General features: G+C 36.6%; 1 protein-coding gene across 1 annotated transcript in view; it reads left to right on the forward strand.

Moving 5' to 3' along the window:
- The first annotated feature begins 9,630 nt into the window (after window positions 1-9,630).
- LOC149822694 (protein FORGETTER 1-like) overlaps window positions 9,631-26,493 on the forward strand; it is a 127,618-nt gene continuing 110,755 nt past the window's right edge. The window contains exons 1-8 of the mRNA XM_089979995.1: window positions 9,631-10,076; window positions 20,544-20,609; window positions 20,770-20,943; window positions 21,265-21,395; window positions 21,599-21,675; window positions 23,382-23,563; window positions 23,789-23,866; window positions 25,220-25,352. Of these exons, the coding sequence (XP_089836121.1) occupies window positions 9,666-10,076; window positions 20,544-20,609; window positions 20,770-20,943; window positions 21,265-21,395; window positions 21,599-21,675; window positions 23,382-23,563; window positions 23,789-23,866; window positions 25,220-25,352 (1,252 nt within the window). The 5' untranslated portion in view covers window positions 9,631-9,665. The remainder of the gene's footprint in view (window positions 10,077-20,543; window positions 20,610-20,769; window positions 20,944-21,264; window positions 21,396-21,598; window positions 21,676-23,381; window positions 23,564-23,788; window positions 23,867-25,219; window positions 25,353-26,493) is intronic.

Below are 26,493 nucleotides of genomic sequence, written 5' to 3' on the forward strand. Positions count from 1 at the left end.
TGCGTTTTTTGTATTTAGTTTCAGCATGTTCAATGTATTTGGTGCTTCCTTGTTTCATTGGTCACGTCTTTTGTAATTGGTTAATTTATTGTTTTCTTTTCTTTTCATTGCATTAGTTTCAGCCATGTCAAATGTGTGTCAGCATGTTTTGTTTTCAGTTTCAGCATGATTAAGGTTATTAGGGTATTCTATCGAGTCTGTGGTTTTAGCAAAGTTAGATCAGCTCTGCATAGCATTAAGCAATTTTTATTTCAGTCCATTAGAGTAAGTTTTAGCAGTGGTTTCTTATATGCCTAATCAGTTTTGTTTTTTTTTATTCATGTTAAGTTAGATATGTTTTAGAATAACTAGTTCACGTTTGTCAGTCTGGTTGCACTTTAGATTATAGAGATAACTGTTTTCATCAGCAACCGTTCTTTTTGTGTCTCTTGACTTAGTGATTAAGTTGTTTAGCTTAGTTAGTAGATTAAATTAGATTAAATTTATTTGAAATAGGCTGTTAGTTCAGTATTTGTTTTAGTTATTTAGAAAAATAAAACAAATAAAACCATGTTATGTTAGTTGATAAAAGTTTAGCCGATTCTCTGTTTACTGTGTTTACGTGCATTGATAACCCATTAGGAGTGCATTAGCATGTCTGACATTATTTTCAGCATATGGTAAGTAGTTTAAAGTTGTGTTAGTTCACAATAATTTGATTAGCTTAGTTTAATGTTACCAATAATGTTAGCATAGGGCATAAACTGTTGCATCCGTTTTTACTTTCTAGCTATTATTCATTAAGTAGGTAGCATAGCCTGAATAGTTAGCCTATTATTAGTCTATTTCCAAATTTCGTTAGATGAACTGTACCTTCCATTTATCACTCACGTCATATTAATTTAGTTAATTCATCATTAGTTGCTTTCTTGAAATCATGTCTTGGATTAGTGAGCGTATTAGAAAGTAGTTCTCGAATTTTGTTAGATCATTGTTTTATTATTTCATCTTTTAGTATAGTTGTTCATAGTAGTCATGTCTTTTAAAAGCATGTTTTGTGATTTTTCTCTACATTTATCCTAGATTGTCTCGTAGATTTCTTGGTTCTGCCGCGTGTTTTGTTTTGTGTTTTGCAGGGAAGCATTGGAAAGTGTGGTAGAGCCCTTTTTGTGCCCTAAGTGTACCCTCAGAAAGGTTCTCAGGGAGCCCTCAGAAAAGCAAAAGTTCAAGAAAACATACCTTACCTCAAGAAGGGACAAGAAGACTTGAAGCACTGAAGCCTTTTCTTTTCTTTTTAGATTAGGGTTTTATTTTATTTTATTAATTGGGTCTGTAATAAAACCATTCATTTATTTTGTTTAAGCCCTCTACGTAGGGCCGTACTCCCTTAGTTATTTAATTATCTAATTAATTATTTTATTTTGGCAATAAAGAGTAGTTTAGATTGTGTGATTGAATACAACGTATTTTCCATTCCCTGAGATCGACCCGGACTTCACCACTTGTGCGAGCCGGTTTTTATATTTTTGGTGTCTGGCTTTCACTGGATTTTTATTAAAAATATTGTTTTAAAAAGGGTTTTCATAAAACTCACACCAGGCCCAATGATATTGCATTGTGACAATCAATCGGTAATACATATCATGACAAACCTAGTATTTCATGAGCGAACCAAACATATCGAATTAGATTGTTATATTGTTCATGAAAAAGTGCAATAAGGGATCATATGCACCAAATATGGTCCTACCAAGTTACAACTTGCAGTCCTCACAAAGACCCTTGGACGAGATTTGTTTCAAATTCTCATAAGCAAGATGGGAGTCACACATCTCCATTCCTCAGCTCGAGGGGGAGTGTCAAAGTGATAAGGATCACACATGATTTGAATCATACATGATATAGGGTAAAGATAAGGATCTTCTAGATAAAGATCACCATGATCAATTCATGTGTGATTCTGTCTTGGCCTCATTTGGCAAGATTGTAGGTATCCCTTATTATCAAAGGATCGACCTGCAAATCAGTTGTATATAAGGATCATCTTATATTCAATAATGATAGAATCATTTTATGTAAAAATGTTTCCATAACTATTCTAATTGGACTCACCATAAATATTTTTGAGCCTCTGCTCATGACTCAACAATGAAGTTTTGACTTGATAGAGACGACGTTGCAGATGGTAAACACAGTTGATGGTGACAAAGAAACTGAAGTTGAAGAAGTCACTGGAGCAACACACATCTGACTATGAACAGAGGACTAAAACTTTGATATAATATCTAGCACTAAGTCAATTCACTAAGTAAATGGGTTCTTTAAAAGATGAAATAAACAATTTCTTATTTCTCTATAATTACATAATGGTTTCATTAGGTTCAAACCTAGTTTATGATAGATTGCATGTGTCACTCTTACATTTAGAATCTAAAATTGTAACATATGTAAGTCAATATATATACTTTTAATTGACACAATTTGTGTGTTCTGTTTAGGAGACCCACTGCGATAATGAGAGAGATTTTCACAAATCCACTTGAGTTAAGAAACAACACAAGAGTCCAAGGAATCAATTAATGTCGAGCATAAGCTAAGTTATAGCAAAAATTATACATTAATATTTTGGATGATGCCCAAAACCTCGTTAAAACCCAAGTTTGAGCATAAACTAGGTTTTACTCCTAAAACCCACTTTTTTCAAAACAAGGTTGAAAACCCAGTTAAAAAAAAAAACTATTAAGATTGGACTTTTTCAACTCGATTTATAGCGGATGGCCTCCCCCACCCCTCAACCAACCGCCTCTCCAAGCTACTACTATCTACTCCTTTACACCATCGACCATTTTTTACCAATCACCGGCTAGAAAATAGTCAAGCTGTTGCCACCTAGCCAGGTGGTATCAGTCAGACATTTTGTATCTAGTAACTGGCAAAAATGGCTAGAAAGTTCGACCAGTTTTTGGTAGGTGAATGGCTGGAAAAAAGGCTAACCTAGTTTTTTTAATTTTTCAATTTTTTATTTGAGCCTTTCTAACCACTTTCTTTTCAGCCACCAGTTGAGAAATGGTCCAGCTAAATTATTTTTAATTTTTAGTTTTTTTTTTAGTTTTTTTTTTAGTTTTTTTTTTAGTTTTTTTCTTTCTAACTAGCCACCAACCAAAGATTGTTCCAGTTAGTGTGACCCTTGCTGGTCAACACTAGCACGGTTGGTGGCTAGTTGAAAATGGGCAGCCCAATTTATGCTGTATTTTCTATTTTAAAAACTTTCTGACCATTTTCCGGCCAACCGCCTGTTGAGAAATGGCTAGGCTGGTGCTGCTCTTGCCAGGCATCACCACCCCACCATTTTTTGGTTGATGGTTGGCTAGAAAGTGGACAACCTAATATATTTTATATTATTTTGCTGATAGCTTTTTTAGCCAGCCACCGATAGGGAAATGGCTAGGTTGGTGCTGCCCTTGTTCTTGAATGGCACCAGTCTACCATTTGCTAGCCGATGGCTAACTGAAAAATGGTTGGCTTTTTTTTTTTTTTTGCTTTAATTTCAAACCAGCCGCCAGCTAGAAAATGGTTGGGCTTGTGTTGTCCTTGCTGGTTGGCACCAACATGGTTGTTTTGCTTTTCTTTTTAAAGTCAAGTTGGGGTTAGGCAGACCCCTATCAGTTATACAACTATACCATTGGGTTTTGAACTTGCAATGTCTCAACAGAAGGTGATGTACACTAGCTGCTCCTACCAGACAACCGGAGCCCCCGTTGGTACCAACATGGTTCTTTCTCGGCCAATGACTGGATAGAAAAATGGGCAGCAAAATGTGTGTGTGTTTTTTTATGTCATTTTTTTGCTTTTAGCCTTTTAAGCTTTTTTTTCTTTTACTCGGAGAAACGGCCTCAGGCGCCGAGACCCAACCATGCTGGACTCAGCCTCTGTCCATGCCGGCATAAAACTCTAAGGGCTTACCCCTTGACCTCCAGGGAGTCACCAAAATTTAGCTTATGCGGGGTTCATGGGATTTGATAGGCTCCATCCCACTACGCCGAACCCCTTTGGCCTCCTTTTAAGCTATTTTCCGATAGCACTAGCACAACCATTACCTGGTGCTGGAATGAAAAATGGTCGGCCGACCATTATTAACTTTTTTTTTTTTTATTTATATGTATATTTTGAGTCCTCTAGCCAATTTTCAGCTAATCACATGTCAAAAAATGGTTGGACTGATATCATTGAGTACGGGGGGTACTGATCCGGTCATTTTCTACCCTTGTGGCTAGTTGATGAAAAATGATTAGCCACTAATTTTCTTTTTATTTTTTAATACAAAACATAGTTTTCCAAAAGTTGGGTCATCCAAGAAAACCTAGTTTTTGGCAAACCAAGTTTACCCAAAACCAGTTTTGAAAGCAAAACCATGCTTTTGAGGCACCTAGTTTTGCCTTTTGTTATCCATGTGGAGCCCAAATATATATAGATAAATGAATACAATAAAACAAGAAACTGGCATGTTTTTATTGAAATTATTCTTTTAAATTTTTTATTTGCAAGGCCAACCATAGGTTTTCTCAATTCAAACAATTTAAACAATTACACTAATTACAAATTTGTCGAATACATGAAATATAATTGAAGCATATCTCTTTCATTAGAGATTGTATTGATGATATTATACAAATATTTAAATAAAAATTACGATGCATTGTAGGAAACTGAAACTTTTATGAACAATAAGCAAATAAAATAACATTCATGAAAAAAACTTTGTACAAATAAGAATGAAGTTTTCATTATGAGCATGACAAAGTAATGAGTTATTTACTGCTTATACTTTAAAACACAAAAAGTTTGACTCAATGCTTTCTTTCTATCCTAATTGATCCCAATTCAACATTAAAAATAATGAATATTCTTTGATAATTATTAGTTTTTAGAATTATTGCATATTTGATGCAATCCTAAATTCCATTTTCTTATCTATAAGTTCCAATATCTGCAAAGCAATACATTCTTGCTTCTTCTTTTTTATTTGTATGCAACTCTTTTAATAGTTATTCTTAAAAAATAAAATAAAAAGAGCTTTTCTAATAGTTTTGAACCTAATCTTTTATAGGCAGCATATACTTTGTGCAGTAGAATTTGTGTTTTCCTAAATATCTGCTATGATATGTGAGAAAGATTGTATATCCATCCTAATTGAGTCGTTGCTTTCACCAGCCATGTGCATTGGCCGGTGAGTCATTGTTTTCACCACCCTGGTATATCCATCCTAATTGAGTCATTGTTTTCACCTGCCAGTGTTTTCCTAAACCAGGTTTTCATAGGCTTTTGCATTTGCATTATTTAACTTATGGGACTTGGGATAAATTTGGCCAGATTCTTAGTTCTTCACATTCTTTTTTACAACGGTCAATATACCTAAAGTAACTAAGAAACCACTCACTCTATACACCATATATATAGATACTTATATAGATATTAATGTTTGGATAACACCCTAAACCAGGGTGAAAACCTGGTTTTGGGTGATAAACCAGGTTTTGCCTAAAAAAAACCTGGTTTGGTTGTTGTTTGGGTGCCGTCAAACTAGGTTTAGGTTATGCCTGGCTTTTGCAAAACCACTCCCCGCTCCCCCACCACTTTTTTCAACCCAGTTATCAGGGGGAGTGGTTCCAACACCCCCACCACCCTTCCCTCTCCATCGTTTTGGCCCCTCCCCCCATACTTATCAATATTCCATCTATTTTCGATCGAGCGCTGGTCATAAAACGTTTATGTAAAAAAAAACAATGTTATCTGGCCATTTTTCAGACAACTATTGGCTAGGAAATGGCTGACCCGGTAATTTTTCGGCTAGTAGCTGCCTGAAAAATGGCCAATAATTTACTCATTTTTTTCAATATTTGGTTGGCTGGCCATTTTCTGGCCACCCACTGGCTGAAAAAAGGCCGAGCTAGTGCCGCCCAAGTTGTGTGACACTAGCCCAGCCATTTTCTGGCCGATGTGCACCAAAAAATGGCTGGCTAAAGTTCCTTTATTTTGGAAGCAGATCAGGTCATGCTGAACATGAGCGTTTTTGCTCATGCCGACATCGTGGCCATCCGATTTGCATTTAAAAAGCTCAAAAGTCAACAAAACCACGTGGCATTCATCCGAAATGCAAACATACGGCCACGATGTCAGCATGAGAAAAAGCACTCATGTTCCCTTTGTTTTGGGCCATGGTTGGCCACTTTCCGGCACCGGTCAGGAAGTGACTAGGCTGGCATTGCCCATTTTGTGGGCCACCAGCCATGCCACTCCCTGGCAGAAAAGTGGCTCACCTTAATTATTATTATTATTATTTCTGTTTTTTTGTGACCAAACACCTAAAAACCAGGTTTTGGGTCATCGAAACAATCTTATTGGTTGGCTTTTAGCATACCGGGTTGGCAAAAAAAAATGGTTTTTAGGATAAAATTTCTTTGCCAAAAACCAGGTTTTGCTTCATGGCTTTTAAATCTCACAAAGTGACAAGTAAAAATTGATAAGCCCAGCTAAACAATTCATTTGACTAGATTATGAGGCATAGGGTCAAAAACCAAGATGGTGTCATGATTAAGGTGCTCTAACCAAGAGAAGATAGCAAGAGGTTCAGTCCTAAATCACAATTCATCAAAAGAAAGATTAAAGAGGTTGGGCATGATTGCATGCATTTGAGAAGCCATGTGGAAGGAAATAACTAGGTGGCGGTCAGGAAGGATTTTTGTTTGGTTGGATGATTGTACATTTTTTTTTAAAGGCAAGCTGGGATTAGGCAGAACCCCACCAGTTATCATTCAACGTGCCAGTGGGTTTTGAACCTGCAACGTCCCACCACAAAGAGGCGTATACTGATAGCTCCTACCAACTAGGTGGTGCCCCCATTGGTATCACTGATTGCACATTAGCTGACATTCGTCCCCTTGCACAATGGGGAGAACACCCAGCTTCAACCTTACGGTGATGGACACCACCGGCGAATTTTGAACTTGTGACGTTAGAAAAAAAAAAAAAAAAGGCTTTGAACTTCGATGTTTAATTAAAAAAACAAACTGCCCTCTTTTTAGGTGGATATTTCCTCTATTTTTTTTTGGGCTTACTTCGGAATTGGATAATTGTTCGATATTTTCTGCATTTTTTTCCATTCTTTCCTGTAAATAACTCAATATGGGTTCACAGTCAATCACTTCTTTGTCATCTACAGTAACAATGAGTCAAAGAACACCATGCATTGACGGGTGGTGAGGACCCATAATGAGGTCTTTTCATGCTTGCTTCTGGTCATATGCTTTCCTTCTCGGATCCCATATTCATTATTTCATAAATTCCATTATCATGACTCTCACCAGTCATCCAAAATATTATATAATATAAGAATTAGGAACCCAAATTGTTGGAGGAAATAATTATCAAACCGAAAGGAGATGAATAAAACAAATCTCTCTCCCATAGGGATGGCAGTGGGGCGGGGGACAAGGTCTCCACTCCCGCCCCGCCTCAAGATTTTATCCACCCCCGCCTCCATCCCCGGCGGGGAATGGATTTTATCCTCTATCCCCGCCTTCATCCCCGGTTCAAACGGGGATGAGGCGGGGCGGGGATATTGCAGGGAAAAGTGGTCGGGGGCGGGGATGAGGCGGGGATTATGGCGGGGAAAGGTGCACGTCCATCCCCGCCTCCACCCCCGGACGGGGATGGATTTTAACCATCGTCCCCGCCTCCATCCTGGTTTCATACCCTTCATCCCCGGTCCAAACGGGGCGAGGCAGGGCAGGGCCCCGCTTTCCCCCGGTCCACTGCCATCCCTACACTCCCACATCCTCTTCTCAAATTTCTTCCATCTCTTCTCAATTATTCTCACATATGATCTATTTTCAAGATTTTTAAATGGAAATAAAGTGTAATTACCCATCATTACATTATGACATACTGCCACTTTCTTTTTCTCTAAAAGAAAGACATATTGTCACCTTTTTTGTTTTTATCTTGTTTTTTGTAACAAAGAAAACGGGCAGAGGTGTCAATGGGTCGAATATAAGGTCAGGTTTGGTGATAAATAAGAAAGCCCGATTAGATCCGGGTCAGACCTGATGGGTCCTATTAATATATGAGGCTAGGTATGGTTTGTGAAATTTCATAGCCCGACCTGAGTTCCAATTAAGATCCTCAAATTTTCAAGATAAAAATGATTAAAAAATAGTATTTTATCGGGTATGGTTTTTGATTTGGTTGATGTAATCCTTATGGGATCAAGGTATGATTTTTTCATATTGTGAGTCTAATTACATCCGGATCTCAACTTGATAGCATCATCTCAATTCAAGTTTGGGTCTATGGCTGGTAAATGAACAGAGCATACCATTACTTGGCTAATCACAAACTCGTTCCTGATTGGTTTGTATAGTTGGTGAGCCAAACTAACGAGCAGCTCGTTTAGCTTAAATTAGTCGAGCCCGAACACAATGTGTTAAGCTCGGCTCGACTTGATAGTGCTCCTATAGATAACATATTTATGGATAATATATATTTTGTGCAATATATAGAAAAATACATAAAATATATATAAAAAGAGGATGAACGAAAAATATATACATAAAATATGAACTCTTGAATATAATTTATAAAGAAGTTATATATATTTTAAGTATAATATATAAAAATATATACTATGTATAAATAACATGCAATGTTTTTTACACGAGCCAGCTGGTGTTCGTCTTGTCTCATTCAGGGATGAGCCAAGCCGCACCACGAGCTCAATCCACTAGTAAGCGAGCCTAACCCCAACATGGCATGTTCGGTTCGTTCAGCTCGTTTACCAGCCCTACTAGGTTCCACTGCTAATGGGACCCACCATACATCTAAACAAAACTTATTTGAAGATAATGAAAAAGGTAAGAGGGGATTTTGAGGATATAAATATAAGACTACGTGACAGATTGCAGCAAATCAGCGTCGGGTTTTAATATGTGAAACAACAACTTGGTCATGCACTATAGTCGTCATTAAGGTGTCAAGTCCAATTTAAGAGAGTTCACAACCAATGAACAATACCAAGATTACAAACGTAAACACTTAATCATCAAGCTTACAAGAGCCTTAGTGGCTTGATTTTTCTGTGCTATCAAATACAATATTCATGATTTGGTTGTAAACCACAACAGCATGCCCTCAATCTATTTCACCCTCGGACGATGTGTACCAGACTTATGTAGCATCCGGAAAGCAACGAATCGCTGTTAAGTATTCGCTAGAGCAATCAGCCGTTCATCTCCAGATGGACGAACATGCCATCTCCGCACGATAATGGGTTCACTGTAAAGCAGCTGCCGCATCAACCTACAACCTCAACCCAAAAAACCTACGTAATCAGGAAGTCACTCTGACAACTAATCCGATTAAAAATCTTGCGCAACGTCCCTGTCATAAAGGATAAAACTTGACCAACAAAGAAACAAGCTTACAGACGGCAGTGTTTTGTTCATGGCTTTATTTTTGTGTAGTCATATAGTCACGATAACTAAAAGAAAAATTGGAGTATCCTATAAGAACCAAGACTCCATCTCCCTCGTCAAATTCTTCCCCATTTTGTTTCTGCAACTCCCTCCTCACAGAAGAGAGAGAGAGAGAGAGAGAGAGAGAGAGAGAGAGAGAGAGAGAGAGAGAGAGAGATGGTAAACTCTCCCTCTCCTTCCGGCGCTGCTCCGCCGTTGTCTGGCTGCCAAGTCCGGTGCTCGGGCTGCCGGGAAATCCTGAACGTTCCCGCGGGGATCAACGAGTTCAGCTGCCCCAGGTGCAAGCTCCCTCAAATGCTCCCTCCGGAGCTCCTCCCCAAGGTTCGCGCCAGTGCCTCTGCCGGCCCAGCCGCTCCTCAGGGGATCGACCCCACGAAGATCCAGCTCCCCTGCGCCCACTGCCATGCCCTCCTCAACGTCCCCCCCGGCCTCGCCCGCTTCGCCTGCCCACAGTGCGGCGTCGAACTCGCCGTCGACCTCACCAAGCTCCAGCATTACCTCTCCTCCATATCCAACGCCCCGATGATGCTCCCGGGCTTCGACAACCCGGCAGAAGAAGTCAATGAGGTTGGCTGGTTTCCTCGTCAGGATTCTCATTTTCTTTGATGTTTTTTTTTGGTTGTGTTCTTTGATTCATTTGGATGGCTCCTCTTTGATTGCTCTTTTATTTGGCTTTTTCCGTGTTTGATCGCTATCTGGATTGAAATCTATTATAGTGTGACAGGCTATGCCGGAATTGATTGTTCCCTTCTAGGAAATGGTTGGAGAATGCGTTGGGAATCAGTGAATTGAATATTTCCTGTTTAGAAATCAACCTAGAGAATGAATTGGGTACTGTCTAATCGAAATCACATAGTTTGTTCGTGTAGATAGAATTGCTGACAGTGGGTTGATGTGAAGAATTGAAATATACACCAACTTCAACTTCATGAAGGTCAGGAATGAAAAAAAGGCGATCATAGGGTATTGATCTGAATGTTGCAACTGCTTATGTTCACTGAGATGATTAGTGTGAAAATCTGTCATGGTTTCTGTTCTAATGACTGTTGATATTCGATTCCTTTTGTGCGGAGGACCGTCTTCAAACTGTAGAAATGTTGAATATCAGCCTTATTATCTTGAACTGGCCATAGTATTGCACCTTCCTATTTTGGGTAAATTTGTTTTTTCTTTCTTCTATATATCAATATTCTTAGCCACATTGAAACTCAGACCTTTATATAAAATGGGAGTCTATCATATGACATCATGTTACTTTTCCTTTTTGTCAAATTGGTGGTAATAAATTTTCTGAAAGCTTTGTTGAAGAATTCCTGATTCTCGTCACTACGTTTTATGTTGATACCACAAAATTACCTATCAAAACACACATTAGACATATAAAACTCAATGATGTCTAACGGCACTGATTGATGGTCTACATAGCTAATCTTTTCTACTAAATTGTCTCAGTCAAGTTTGCACACGTCCTCTAGTTTTAAGTGAGTGCACAAGCAGCACACATAAAGAGTTCAGAATTGGTTACCTCAGATGGAAATGAATAGCAAACATAGATTGGTTTATCTTTTAACAGTGTAAGTTTGCAGATAAGTCTTTACTATAACGAGTTTGTGACTTTGTGCATAGTGGTATGTCTGGTTAGAGAGGAATAACAGAATCTTTGAAGAGAAAGCTACTGATCATTGTGTCATTCATCATGGGATCGGATTGCACTATTTCTGCTAGATCAAGTGATGCAGTCTGATTTATTTTGTTTCAATTTTCTTGTCAAGAATTGGTTTACAGCGAGATATGTAGCCTTATTATATCTGATCATAGTTGTTATCTCTCTTCAATATGACATATATCTTAGTTTCAGCAGTGGTGACCACTTGTTGTCCTTGTTTACTTGTCTTATTGAAATCCTTTTCCCCCAGAAGGAGAAAATAAATGATGGTAAAATGCAGAAAATCTTAGTTCTCCAGTGGAGGTGTTTTTCAGAATGGATGTAGATAGATAAGTAGGGAATCTACATAAATGAGTGATGGAGGAGAGAGAGAACTATTTGATGGAGTTTATAAACACTTAGCTATGCAAAAGGTTGGCACTTTTAAATAGATGGAGTGCAACCATCTCAGTTTGAGTATGTAATAGGTGAGACTTGAGAGGATGTAGATCTCATGGGAAGTGAATCAGTATGTTACAGAAAATGAGACCTTTGGTTTTCTGGATGAACAAGATGCATTTTATTTATTCCCTTGGTCAAATTTGGAAGAATTTAAGCCAATTTTTTTTTGATTCATTTGGAGGAAAATGCATTCTATCTCTTTATGTGCCCCAAAGGCCATAGGTTTTAACTTTTCAAGTTTTAACTTGATTTCAGGTCAAGGAGGCCAGATTAGGCTCATGTTATTTGCTTTACTTGAAAAGCCATGGGTACATAGCTCAATGTCTGCTTCAAGACAAGGTTCTGAAAAGCAAGAGACAAAATTGAGGGTTTGGTTATATGAGGCAAGGTGGTAAGCCTTGGGAGTTGGGGCTGTCCAAACATAAGTCATTTCAATTGATTAAGCAAACATACACAATATGTTGCATATTTTTTCTTTCATTCTTTATTTTCCATATTAATCTTTTAAATTTTCTTTACTACACTAGCAAAGAAATAACCAGATTAATTTAGCTTTTCAAATCTAATTAATTCATACACGTTCTACTTGGATTCCATTTACGCTAAAAATTAACTTATTTTTCTTATTTAAGCTAGGAAATCTAACCTTTCTTATTTTTTTTTTTTGACATTAGGAAAGGGAAATTTAGATGGTTTTATCATTACGGGAATTCTTATTTTCCAAAGCCCTTTTGTTATTATGCACATCTACCTCTCCTTCATTTTTTTCAATTTTTGTGAAAATTAGGAATGGACACGAAAAAGGAATCATTCTTGTGTTTTTTGTTGCTATAAAGTAGGGAAAGGGATACCAAGAAAAGAAGAAAATTATTGTAGGCATGTGCGTGTTTAAGAGGAATAGCCTCACGTGACGCATAGTCCTCACCTTGGAGGTGCTTAAACTTAAGTCTTCATATAGGAGGTGAGGTAAAAATGTTGGTATTGTTAAAAAGTGTACACATAAATATAACTATATAATATATATATATATATATATTTATTTATTCCTTTTCTTTTCTTCTTTTGTATTTTTATTTTGTCTAGTTCAATTTGAACTAGACCCTAAATTAGTCAAGATCGAACTAGATCTTGACTAGTTGATGTAGCCGTTGGAGCTAGTCCAACAACTACAATTAGAGCCATTGGACTAGTTCCAAGGACTCTCTATGAGAGCTTTCTAGAGCTCCTCTCTCTCCCTCTCTCTTTGTGTATAAATAAGGGTGACTCCGCTCTCTTTTGTAACAATGCTTTTTAAGCATTTCATATGAATGGAATAAATTTATTATTTTATCTTTTGAGTTCTTTCATTTATGCCCTTTTGTGGGTTATGATTTAAGTGTCTTCAGTAGACACCTATTACAAGCATTTATGCTTTCGTGGAAGATCCTTATTTCTTTACATGGTATCAGAGCTTGGAAGCTTCTAGATTTTGGAGAGTTGCCACCTCATTTTCCGTGCCTCTCTAGCAAAAGTTAATTAATCTCTTTGTTCGCAATTCAAGGGCTTTTTGTGCCATCATAGTTAAAGAAAAAAGACGTTTGGAGGATCGTTGGCTACACAAAGATCGTGAGTGTGCTCTTGTCCTTTCCTCTTTTCTCATATTTTTCTTTTTTTCTTTTTTCTATCATCATCTCTTTTTTTTTCACCCTTGTAAAAATGGATGACAATGATAAAGTCACCATCATGGCCGTAAAACTAAATGATACCAATTATGTGATGTGGGCTTCAATTATGAAGCATCACATTTGGGGAAAAGGGTTGTGGGGAATAGTAGATAGTTACGATTCAGAACCAAAACTAATTCTTAAAAAAATAAAAAATGAGAAAGAGGTACCTCTCACGGAAGGAGAGAAAAACAAGGCATTAGCCACTTATGAGAAAAAAATGGAAAGAATGGAGGACGGGGCATGCAAAAATCATGTCTTGGCTAATTAATAGCGTAGAAATCAAGAAATGCTCTAGTTTTGCCAAATTAGATCTTGCCAATAAGGCTTGAGAATACCTTAGAAATATGTATTCCCTTAAAGACATTGCACATATATGCAATTTGCAAGATAAAGTTCGGACTTTGACTCAAAGAGACAAAAGTATTAAAGAATATTATAATGAGTTGTCCGAACTTTAGGAAGAGTTGGCTCTTCTTGAGCCAAAGTGACATTGTTCCGAAGATATCGAGCTTTCCCCAAAACAACTCGATATGAAACATTTTTACCAATTTATAAATGTTTTGATGCCGGAATTTGAAACCAAGGTTTTAAAACTCGCCGAGTCAACTCGGTGACTCGGCTCGGCTCTCCAACGAGTCAACCCGGCAAGGTAAACTCGTTTTGCAAAAACTCGACCTTGACTCGGCCTGACTTGGGTTGACTCAGGCGAGTTTTGGGCACTTTTTTCTTTTTTTAGATGTGTTTATTAGTGCATATGAAAATTATCTCACATTTAGTGCATATGAAAATTATCAGATGTGTTTATTATATTTGCTAAGAAGCACAAAACATTAGAATGAATAAAAAACTTCATTGGAAACATATAAGATTGAAATTCTTTTTTTTTTTTTAGTTTTTTACCCAAAGTTATGTTCTTAAAACCTATCAATTATATTCATGATTTCAAATTTCATCAGCCTGGTATCTATGTTAAGACAATGTTCTAAAAGGCTAATTCATATAGATGCAATAAGGCTTGGTGATGTTGTTTTGTGGTGTTTGTGACGATGATAAAGACCACAGATTTAGGATTTATAATCCATAAAAGGCCAAATTCAATTCATGGTCCGATTTCTGTATTAACTAGTGCTATTCATTCAATTGACTTGCAAATTGCAAAATAATCTATATTCCTACTTGTATTACATGCTTTAATGTACTTATACTTTTGGAAATCCTTCATAGGGAACATGTTGAGGCAATTTATTAGGGGCATATTCCTATAATTTCCAATGTCTGGGAAGATATTTTTTTAGATAGATGCTAAGTGGTTAAGATGATCTAGGTCATATTTTTTGTTGTTTTGTCACTAGTAATGACAATTTAAATGACAAACCTTTATATATTTTTACTAGTCACTAGTAATTATGTCAAGTCAAAAGTTAACAAAACCCAATCCAAGTCATCGAGTTGACCCACCGAGTCACGAGTCAATAAAGAACGAGTCGAGTCCCGAGTCACGGGTTTCAAAACCTTGTTTGAAACAACCAAATCAGCTCTTTTACATAGAGGAAAAGTTCCCTCCATTGTTGACCTTATTGAGGAACTAACTATGGAGGAAAATGAGCTAAAAAGAATACTCCAAAGAATGAAGAAGATTCTGTTTTAGCCGTATCTAGACCAAAAAATTATATGCACACTTATAGGCTGCCTCATTTTGGTAGAAAAAATAATGATTATGGCAAAAAGAAAGTCATTTGCCACCATTGTCATGAACCAGGTCACTATAGGCCTCAATGTTCTAAATTAAAGATAAGAGAAAAAAAGAAAGTTGCATCCGTTGGTCTATCACAAGAATCAAAAGATCAAACCAATCAAGATGCACCCGTATCTATGGCACAATTAATAGAAATCCTTCAACCTCTTCTCAAAGGTGCATCTTTCTCAACTGAGGTCTCAATCGGAGCAACCATCTCATCCTTCTTCAATCTCGGTAACTTTTCCTGGCTCCTTGACTCTGGTGCTTCTTTTCATATGACCCAAAATATCAATAGTTTGTCCGAATGTCTTAACAACAACTCAAGTGTGTCAAATGTTTTAACGACTGATGGTACATCTCTTGAAATAAAAGAAATAATTTTTTTTGAAAACCTTCAAAACTCCAAAAGTTCTTTATTCCAAAAGTTAGATTATATTCCCAAACTAATTCTAAGCCTTTTATCTGTCTCTCAAATATCTGATTATGGGTGTAACATCTCCTTCTCTTCTCATGGTTGTTGGGTATAGGATCGCCAATCAGGAAAGCTGATTGGGGAAGGCCATAGAGAATGACTCTACTATATGGATTTTTTGGAATTAGTCAAGAATGTCTTTTGTTATAATGTTCATAAATTAGATTTAGATCTATGGCATAAAAGACTTGGCCATCCTCGTATATCCAAAATCCAATACTTTCCAAGTTTAGGAAAATTTTGTAATTATGAAAATTTTGCTTGTAAAGATTGAATTCTTGGTAAAATGAAAATATTACCATTTCTTGGTAGAACTTTTGTTTCATCTAGACCACTTGAGTTAATACATTTGGACGTTTCGGGTCTCACACTGGTCATATCAAAAGGCGAATATGCATATTATGTAATTTTTGTTGATGACTTCTCTAGGCATACTTGGATCTACTTCCTTAAACATAAATTAGATGTCTTTTCGCATTTTTAAATATTTCATAAAATGACTAAAAATAAATTTCAAAATGATATTTTCATTTTTTGCATTGATTCAGGAAAAAAAATTTTGTTAAAAGAATTTAAAGATTATCTCAATTTATATGGAATCACACATCAAATATTTTGTCACACACCACAACAAAATGGTTTGGCCGAACAAAAATACCGACATATTATGAAAACCACTAGGACTTTATTGATAGCAAACCAAATTCCAAAAGAGTTTTGGGCAGAAACAACCCTAACTACTATCTATATCATTAACCGAATGACATCTTCTTCTTTGAAAAATATAACTCTAATTGAAAAACTTGTCAAATTATCTTTTTGATTACTTTATATTGAGAGTTTTTGGATGCAAATGTTTTGTCTTCATTAAAAAAATGATAAACTCTCCCCCCATGTCATTCCTTGTGCCTTCTTAGGTTATGTAGATAATAAAAAAGGCTATAAGTATTTTGATTTTAAAAATGGAAAATTGTATGGATCAAGAAATGTATCCTTCTTGGAAAAAGAGAGTTTTTTTTTTGAAAAGACCAAGGAAGTAATCGAATATTCCTTTTTGATAGATTTGACTTCAAAATCTGATGGATGTGACTATGAATACGACCTAGACGATGGTCAAGGTATTGTTGATTCTAAATATAATGTTACTAATGAAGATCAAACCCATAGGGACACCAATTTATAATACTCAAGACGTAGATAATCCAATCTTCTATGTGCACTGGAAAAATATTCCGAAGCACAAACCAGAAGGTCATCCAGAGTCTCTAAACCTCCCGATAAATTTGTGTTCTACGAATCTTTTTTACCCATATATAAGGCATTTATTGCATTAATACACAAGTATGTAGAACTTTCATCCTAAACCATACAGAGTGGATAGAAGCCATGAAGGCAGAATTAGAAGCATTAAAAGGGGCTAACACTTGGACCATTCAAGATATTCCATAAGAAAAGAAACTTATAGGCTACAGGTCAGTTTATAAAGTTAAAACCAAGAGTGACGAAACTCTTAAAAGATATAAATCCAGATTAGTGGCTAAAGGGTATTCCTAAGAGTATGACATCGATTACAAAGAAACTTTTGCTCCAGTTGCCCAGATAACCACAGTCAGGACACTGATAGCCATAGCCTCTATTAGAAAATGATCCATATTTCAAATGGATGTCAAAAATGCTTTTCTCAATGGAAACCTAGTTGAAGAAGTTTATATGGAAGCACCACTTGGTATAAGTATTCCTAATGATAAGGCTTTTCGTTTAGAAAAAGCTCTTTATGGTCTTAATCAGGCACCAAAAGCGCCTGATATGACATGTTTAGTCATGTTATGCTTAATATTAGATTCAGAACTTGTTTGACTGACATTGCTTTGTTTATTAAGTTTTCTGATTAAGAGATTCTTCTTCTTCTTCTTTACGTGGATGACATGATCATCACCGGAGGAGACAAACATGGAGTTGAAAAAGCTCCTTAAAATCATTTGAAATGATTGATTTAGGTTTATTGAGATATTTTTTAGGAATTAAAGTTGCTTATTCCCCTCGAGGTTATTTATTATAACAATCTAAGTTTGCTTTTGATATTGTTTCTAGGTCTAGAATTACAGATGATAAGAGAGTGAATAGTGCAAAAGTTGTCAACATCAAAATGAGAATCGATGATGGAGAACCTCTTGATGATCCCACTTCTTACAGACACTTATTGGAGAACTTTCTTATCTTCCCATTACTAGACCTGATATAGCATACAATGTACACACATCTAGTCAGTTTCAACATGGTTTCATTTCTATTCACATGGGAGTAGTTTTGCGTATTGTTAGATACATTAAGTCTTCTCTTTCACGAGACATCTTCTTGTCTGCATCATCTTCATTAGATTTAATTGCTTATATTGATGCTAACTGGGGAGGTGATTCTAATAACGATCACTCAACCACTGGTTTTTGTATTTTTTTAGGTGAATCCTTGATTTTGTGGCGGTACAAAAAGCAACAGAAGGTCTCTCTTTTGTCCACCGAAGTTGAATACTGAGCCATGACCACCACAACAATTGATGTAGTTTGGCTCATAAGACTGCTGGCTGACATGGGAGTTGAAGTAACAAAAGCTTCATGCATGTGTTGTGACAACAAGAGTGCGATTTATAGAACCATAACCGAATATTTCATGAACGCACCAAACATATTGAAATAGATTGTCACTATGTCAGAGAGGAGTATCTACATGGAATCATTGCCGTATGTTACATCAGAATACCAATTATTAGATTTCTTCAGCAAACCTCTTGCTGCTCTTAGATATCATTTTCTCTTAAACAAACTTTCACTCATTGTACCGTAAGTTTGAAGGGGAGTGTTAAAAAGTGTACACATAAATATAACTATATATAATATATATATATATATTTATTTTTATTTATTTTTCTTTTTCTTTTCTTCTTTTGTATTTATATTTTTTGTCTAGTTCAATTTGAACTAGACCCTAAACTAGTCAAGATCCAACTAGATCTTGACTAGTTGATGTAGCCGTTGGAGCTAGTCCAACGACTCTAATTAGAGCCGTTGGATTAGCTCCAACCACTCTCTATGAGAGCTTTCTAGAGCTCCTCTCTCTCCCTCTCTCTTTGTGTATAAATAGGGGTGATTCTCCTCTCCTTTGTAACAATGCTTTTTAAGCATTTCATATGAATGAAATAAAGTTTATTATTTTATCTTTTGAGTTCTTCCATTTATGCCCTTTTGTGGGTTATGATTGAAGTATCTTCAATAAACACCTATTACAAGCATTTGTGCTTTCGTGGAAGATCCTCATTGAGAAAGCTACCTTTTAAAACTAGACTTTAGGACACAATGAGAAGCACATGCTTATAACATAAGACACCACTAGTTTCATCCAATATTCCAATCTTCACCTGTGCAATACCATTCTTGTTATTGATGTCCATAAACAACCATGTTGTTGAATGATATTGCCTAAACACCAAGACTTATTGCATTGTGACATTTGGCAGTCTTATGTTTCAAATATGATGTCATGATCATTTGCCTTCCCAAATCATGTTTTTAAACCAATTTTTAAGCCTCTTTGGATCCAATGTTTCCCTTCATAATCCATTTCTTTTTTGTCCATCTTCATGCAATCTAGCCAATAGGAGTTATATGTATCCAAATAACATAGACAATGAGACCTATTGAGCATGTGATATAACCATCATAAAAAATGAAAACAAGTACAAACCTGTGTGGAACATTTCTCTAGTTAATTCTTGCCTATTTTCCTTCCACTTTAGTTTTAACTACTAACAACTGTTTTAGCCATTGTATACATGCCATGATCGATTTTCCATACCTATTTAACATGTCTTTACTCCCTAATGTTGGACTGTTGTGCGCCACTGAGTATCAGAACCTTTGTCCTTTTTTCCTTTTTCCCCTAAATAATTTCTGCACTAGTTCTTTTTTAAATGGTGCTCTCTTGAATTTCTATTTGTTCTGTTGTATTTTTCTCTACTGATTAGCTTTGCACGATGCCTCTGCTTATTGTGGAGCAATATGCTTGCCTTCTTTGGCTACAGTGTATCAAAGGCTCAAAGCACTTATCCAATTAGATTGTGAATAGCTGCCAAGATTAGGGGGCTGGGAGAAGTTCAAGGGGTAGAGTGGGCTTTTTTTGGATAGATACTGATGGGCGAAATTACAGGGAGCATGTTGATGGATTGTGGATGTGGAAAGTACCATCAATTAAGTAGATATTGATGATAATTTTGCTTTATAAAACTGCTGTTTGCTTTAATTATGAGTATTACTTTCTAAATTTTACTCAAGGGCTTGTGTGGTTCTTTTTAATTAATTTCACCCTTGTAAATGCAGTTAGAGTACTTTCTTTTTTGGTGTCAGGAAGACGTGTCTATAAAGTTGTCATTTGTGTGCCTATATATCATGTTTTTTCCTGAAAAGTCTAGCTATTCATTTTAGATTAGTTTTTCATTAGATTCTCTATCAAATTATTTGATGACATTGGGAAAGAAGTTTGGACAAAAAAATTCAGTCCGATGAGAACAGATATGGCTAAAGATGAACTTGTAAGATAAAATGGATGATTAGTTCGAAAAATGTAGATTCCAAATTTGGACAATGTAACCAACTGGTTGGTAATGGCAAGTTTTCGTATCTTCATTGGCCTATTCTGTCCATTGCCATTCTAGTCAGTAATGCATGAATCTTCAAATTCTCAAAGATTGGCTGTTTGTCAAGATTTCAGTTTTTATCATCAAAATTGTTGAGTTTGCTAATGGGCAAAATTGGTTTGACAATATGGAAAGCAAACCTCCAAAAGGAGAATTTTTGAACCTTAAAGGGTATAATGATTTTGCAGGATTAGAGTTTCATGTTGCTGATTTTGACGACACTAATCTGGTTGTATCTAAATTTTCAAAATTTTCCTCTGGATTTCTTTTTTGCTAAAGTGAGCAAAAGCATGCTTGATAATGAGCTGAAACTCTGTAATACAGGTAGCAGCAGATGTGGAGCGAGAAGAAGATGAAGGCGGAACTGCTGGAGAAACATTTACTGATTACGTAAGCGTCTGTTTCTGTAAATTTTAGAGGAAGCAGTGCAATTTTATTTTAAAATCATTGTTCCTTTCCATTTGATTTCTTTTATGACACTAGAATAATTGGTGACTTAATTTTGCCACTCCTAACTCTAAATTAATTAAAGAAAATGATTATTCTCCAGCGTCCTTCCAAATTATCAATAGGTTCACCTCATCCTGATCCAGTTGTGGAGACCTCATCTTTATCAGCTGTGCAACCTCCAGAACCAACATATGAGCTGAAAATCAAGGAAGAGATTATAAAGTCTAAAGCATTATCATGTTTGCAGATAGAGACAATAGTCTATAGTTCCCAGGTTGGTTCCAAAATCATTACCTCCCACCTCGTCATATTTTTCTTGTTCATTTCCTTTCTACATTGTACTTAACTAATTTATTTGTTTTGTTGGAATATGTCATTCCTTTGTTATCCTAATTAGTTTCTGTATCATCAAGAAGCAAACTCTGCACCTGTTGCATTTGGTACTTAGAATTGCATGATTATTTTGTTGATGGGTGCATGTGCAGATATGACCATATTATGGTAGTGCATGGTGTATCTCCTTTCTTTATTTACCTTTCTAATATTATCTAATATTGTATTGTTTCAATCCCATAAAATTTATTTTTTGATGCAGAGGCACCTCCAATATCTTTCAAATGGTGCAAGGGCAGGCTTTTTCATGGGAGATGGAGCTGGTGTTGGCAAAGGCCGAACAGTTGCCGGCCTTATATGGGAAAATTGGCATCATGGAAGACACAAAGCATTGTAAGTTCTACATTTCTGGAGCATAATGCTGGTTAACATGCTCCTTGAGCTTAGACATTGCTATGTAGCTATTGAGATTGTATTCTACAATAAGTGCCTTTTAATATCATTTATAACCAGATATAGTAGTAGATCCATCTTATACATATTCAAGTGCATTTGTTTGCCTTTCATTGTTGTTTAACTGTTTTATTTGTCTTAAGGTGGATATCTGTAGGTTCAGACTTGAAGTTTGATGCAAGGAGAGATTTGGATGATGTTGGTGCCTCATGTGTTGAAGGTACTACTTGTGGTGCATTGAAACTGTTATAGAAATTATTCTTTCAGTTAAATGGGCCCTTGACATCCATTCTACATTTGCTAAACTTTTCAGTTGTCTCACTTCCTGTTTCATGTATTTTCCATAGCATCTGCAACTAAATAGAATGAATAATACACAGTTTTCTTTTTTTATTTTTCTGTGTATTTTTTGCTGAAAATTTCTCTTTGAGACAAGACCTTAAGATGTTTGATCTATGCCTTTTGTGTGATCTAAACATGCAAAATGTATCTGAAACAATTTAGTATTGTCGTGCATTATCATAGTACCTACACAGCACTATATTTCTTTTTTCCAGTCCAAGATTCTGAGGCACTATAATAACAACTGCTCATTAGCAAAATTGCTCTACACCATTTTGCGATAGATGTGAAATTCTCTCTGCACGTGCATCTGCTGAAAACTGAATGAATATTCCAAATGTCTTTTTTTCTTGATGACGTGGAACCCTCGCTGAAGCGAGGGAAACCTCGGGTGGGGCCCCACGACCACCCTGCCTTACGTGACCCACCTCTGAAAGCTACAGACACACCTGTGCGTCAGTGGGTTTGATTTGGTGCCTTCATATCTGCACCCTCACAACCACCCCACTGGATGAATATTCCAAATGTCATTAATCTGCAGCGTCTACTTCTGCAGACTTGGTGCATCTTAGGAAAACCAGCCAATCAGACATTGCAGTTGTTTATCCTTTTCTAACTGTTATATCCTGTACTCCAGGGTCATCAAGGAACATCTGTTGGTCTGAACCAGAATTTTCTTGAACTCTCCAAGCCATAGGAAAGGATATTTTATAATACTCTTAAAGGGCCTATATTGACTTAGAAAGCTGTGTAACTGAGACTAAGACATCAAACCATGATCTCCTAACAAAAGGGCACAATAGTTTGATGGGTACATTGACCAGCCATCCACAATTGAAGCACTTCGGTTTCTAGCAAAGTATGCAGGGGTTGGTGGCTATGATGATAATAGGCAAGTAGGAGGGACATCTAGTCTCAAAAAATCAACATGAACAAGGAGAGGAGAGAAAACTAGACCTGAATAGGGGTCGTGCTTTTTCTTGTTTGTGTATTCTCCTAGGCACTTGTAACCTCTTGTACAACTTACAACAACAACAACAACTACGCCTTCATCCCAAAACAATTGGGGTCGGCGATATGAACCAACAAAGAAAATCATTATGGGTCTTCCACATGAATCCTTCTCCTCCATTCATTTCTATCCAATGCCATGTCCTTGTACAACTTAGTTGATATATTTTTTATTCCACAATGCTATTTGGTTACCTTCTTGGAAAATTTATACTGTCAGGTATTCCATCTATGCTCCAGTGAGGCGCATTTGTTTGCAGCGGGTCTCTCCATGTAATCTGGCCTTGGATTTCTACTGGGCATGGCTTCTAATCTATGCTCTTCTTTGTCCAAAATTAAATTTAAAGCCGAGTTTTGGAGAAATATTTTATTGGTCCATCAGTTCACCTGCTATTGTTATGTTTTTATATTCTTTGACATGAGACAGTGCAGCGTTTTCTACATGGCTGAGTGATTCATTAGGTCATTCAATTTCTTCAGTTTTACAGTAACAAGCTTGCACAGATTTATTTCTTATTCCATTTGAAGATTAAATATTTAGACTTTTTTGAATTTTGTCTGCATTGGTTGCAGTACACGCATTGAACAAGCTTCCTTACTCAAAGCTTGACTCTAAGTCAGTGGGAATCAAGGAAGGAGTTCTTTTCTTGACTTACAGTAGCTTGATTGCATCATCTGAGAAAGGCAGATCTCGCCTTCAACAGATTATACAATGGTGCGGACCAGAATATGATGGACTTTTAGTATTTGATGAGGTAATAATACATGAATCTCTTTTATTTTGTTGCTGAGTCTTTTGTGGAAGGCACAAACCTTCTCTTTCTTGTTTCTTCTAATTCTTTATGTGCATGCATGGGTATACATAACTTTCTTTCTGAATTGGAGTTTGGCTGGTTGACACGATACCTCTTTTTTGACACCAAGAATTTGTAGTGGAAAGTGTCGTCTAACTGATAACTCGGTCTTTCTTCTTTAACCAGTGTCACAAAGCTAAAAATCTTATTCCAGAGGTTGGTGGTCAAGCAACTCGTACGGGTGAAGCAGTTCTGGAAATTCAGGTTTAGTCTGAATTTTTTGTTATGTTTTGACAGTGTTATGCATTCTTTTGTCTTGTCGAAGCGCCGCTTGGGAAATGGAATATTCAGTTTTTTCATTATGGCCTGTTTTTATCATGCTATTTCTCTTTTATGCTAGGACAGTTTATTTTCTTTGCTCTTCGTCTTTTGAAGTGGTCTGCATTTTCTATCTGCAAAGCATTTCACTAGTCAACCAAGAGATTCTTTTTTTTTTTGCATTTAGAAGTCAGAAATCTTGCTTGTGTTTGTCATACGGTTGTATCTCATACCATTCTAGTACTGTTAACCTGTCTTTTTCTATTTCAAGGATTCTAGGAATCCATCATCTGCATTTTCAAAATTGTTCATTTTCTTTTGCATGTGATTGAGATAGAAGTGTATGATGGACATATCCAGAGTGTACTTGGCATAAAAATTAGCATAATTCTATGTGTGAGCTAGCTGAAGTTATTGATGTGTTTCAGTTTTTGTGTGATATGACTGGACAATGTGTTTGTGTGCTGACTATAATGGCTATTTTTCGATCTTTTTCTGCACATCTGGTGAAGTTTAATATAAACTGCTTTATCTGTTCTGGATGCTTATTTTGCCGAGACCTCTGCAATAACCCATCTTGAACCTCGTATTGTCTATCAAGTTTCTTTCAACAGTTACAAATGAGATCTTCTTAATCATTAAAGTTTAAATAATACATCCAAATAGTACTCTGAAATTTAGTAGGAAACTCTTCATAACTCATGAGCTGGTCTATGGAATGTTTAATACTGGAGGCATATGGTAAAGCTTTCTCAACTGCTGGTTGCCCAACGTGGCTTTCAGCTGCTTGTGATGGTGGATTGGGCATACTGGGATCAGTCTCACCAGCATCACCACCATCAATATAACGGTTGGGTCCACCTGCCTGGGCCAAACAATCTCTTCTTCTGACATAGATTTAAATAGGTTGAACCCAATTTTGTACATCAAAGTGCAGTTCGTTAGATGCCTTCTTGCTTGAAGTGTCTCTAGATTCAGAGAGGGGTTTTGAATTATTGTGGACTTAATCATCAATAAAAGGACCGAATGTGTCTTAATCACCATGAACCTGGTACCCTGGTGCTCATTCATTTGCGTTCAAGAATATCTTCTCATATTACCAAAGTAAGTTCAGTGTCTCCTCATGTTACTGAAGGAAATTGTGAGAATAGGCTGGTATACATTTTTTTTAGTTTGCAATACGTCTGCTGGTGACAAACTGTTGCAGGAATTGCATCTTTGATTTTAGTGTCTAGTGTTATGCTCTTGCAGATGTTTCTGTTGATCTATGTGATTGATTATGAATTAGTAGTCTTTCAGGCACGATTACCAGAATCCCGTGTTGTTTACTGCTCTGCAACTGGTGCTTCAGAGCCACGCAATATGGGCTACATGGTACGACTTGGACTCTGGGGAACAGGGACATGCTTCCCTCACTTTCAGGATTTCTTAGGTTTGCCGCTTATGCCTTTTCTTCAAGTTTATTAGAGATTGTGGCTGATAGAGACTCCAAATGACGTGCACGATCAGATTTTATGTGCCTAGGAGACAAAATATTTGTTCCTACAATAAAGTGTGTGAAGTGTCATTTAGTTGTCTTTCTGTTATACTAAACATGCCTCATTTTATTTGTTAATAATAATAATAATAATTATTTTTTGTGGGTAAGATGAAGGATTCACAATAGCTATCCATTTTAACAAAGAACATGCTTTTGATACGATATATTGCTTGTGCTGTCTGAGATATTCATTAATCATCTAAAATTGCTGTGTATTTTTTGAACTACTAGCTTGCTATTTGTTTTGTGAGGTTAGAGGCTCTGAATTTAACAAAGCTGGTTGACTCATGACTCGGTCAGTCAACAAACTAACCCAGTCAGGTCATTTAACAAAGCTGTGATTTTGTGCTTGCATGCGTGTATGCGTTCGTGTGTTTGTGTGTGCGCGTGTGCATGCATGTGCATGCGTGTGTGTGTGTGTGCATGCATGTGCATGCGTGTGTGTGTGTGCATGCATGTGCATGCGTGTGTGTTCGTGTGTGTGCATGCATGCGTGTGTGTGTGTGTGTGTGTGTGTGTGTGTGTGTGTGTGTGTGTGTGTGTGTGTGCATGTGTCTGGGTGTGCACATCACCATCATGCTTTAACCAGGTACATGGGTTGACATTATGAGTCCTCTTTCTCCATTTCTTTCTGTCTAGAGCTATGACTTCAGTCTCAAATTCAATAGCACCTCTTACTGCCTCTTTCCAAGCTTTCAATGGTCTTCTGCTTTTTCCAAATTCCTTCCACTTGCATTGTATCGACTTTTCTTATTGATGTCATCATATGTCTCCATACAGTATGTCCCAATCATCTTAAACACATTCTCTATTTTTTTTTCTTTTATTGGTAGTACACATTCTGTTAGATGATTTTAATATTGTGACTTGGCATGTTGTGTCCTGTAAGTGAGTTTCTTGTGGCTTGCATGTTTTCTCCTAATTGATGTGATCTTCATAATGCAGTTATTTGCATATATTCTTTCTTCATGTTGTTTGCATGCCATTGACTTTGGCTTTCAAATGGCAACAAGACATCAGTGACGAGTTGCTG

Source organism: Nuphar pumila, chromosome 11 (assembly GCF_984573655.1).
Source record: "Nuphar pumila chromosome 11, dmNupPumi1.hap1.1, whole genome shotgun sequence".
Lineage (NCBI taxonomy): Eukaryota > Viridiplantae > Streptophyta > Magnoliopsida > Nymphaeales > Nymphaeaceae > Nuphar > Nuphar pumila.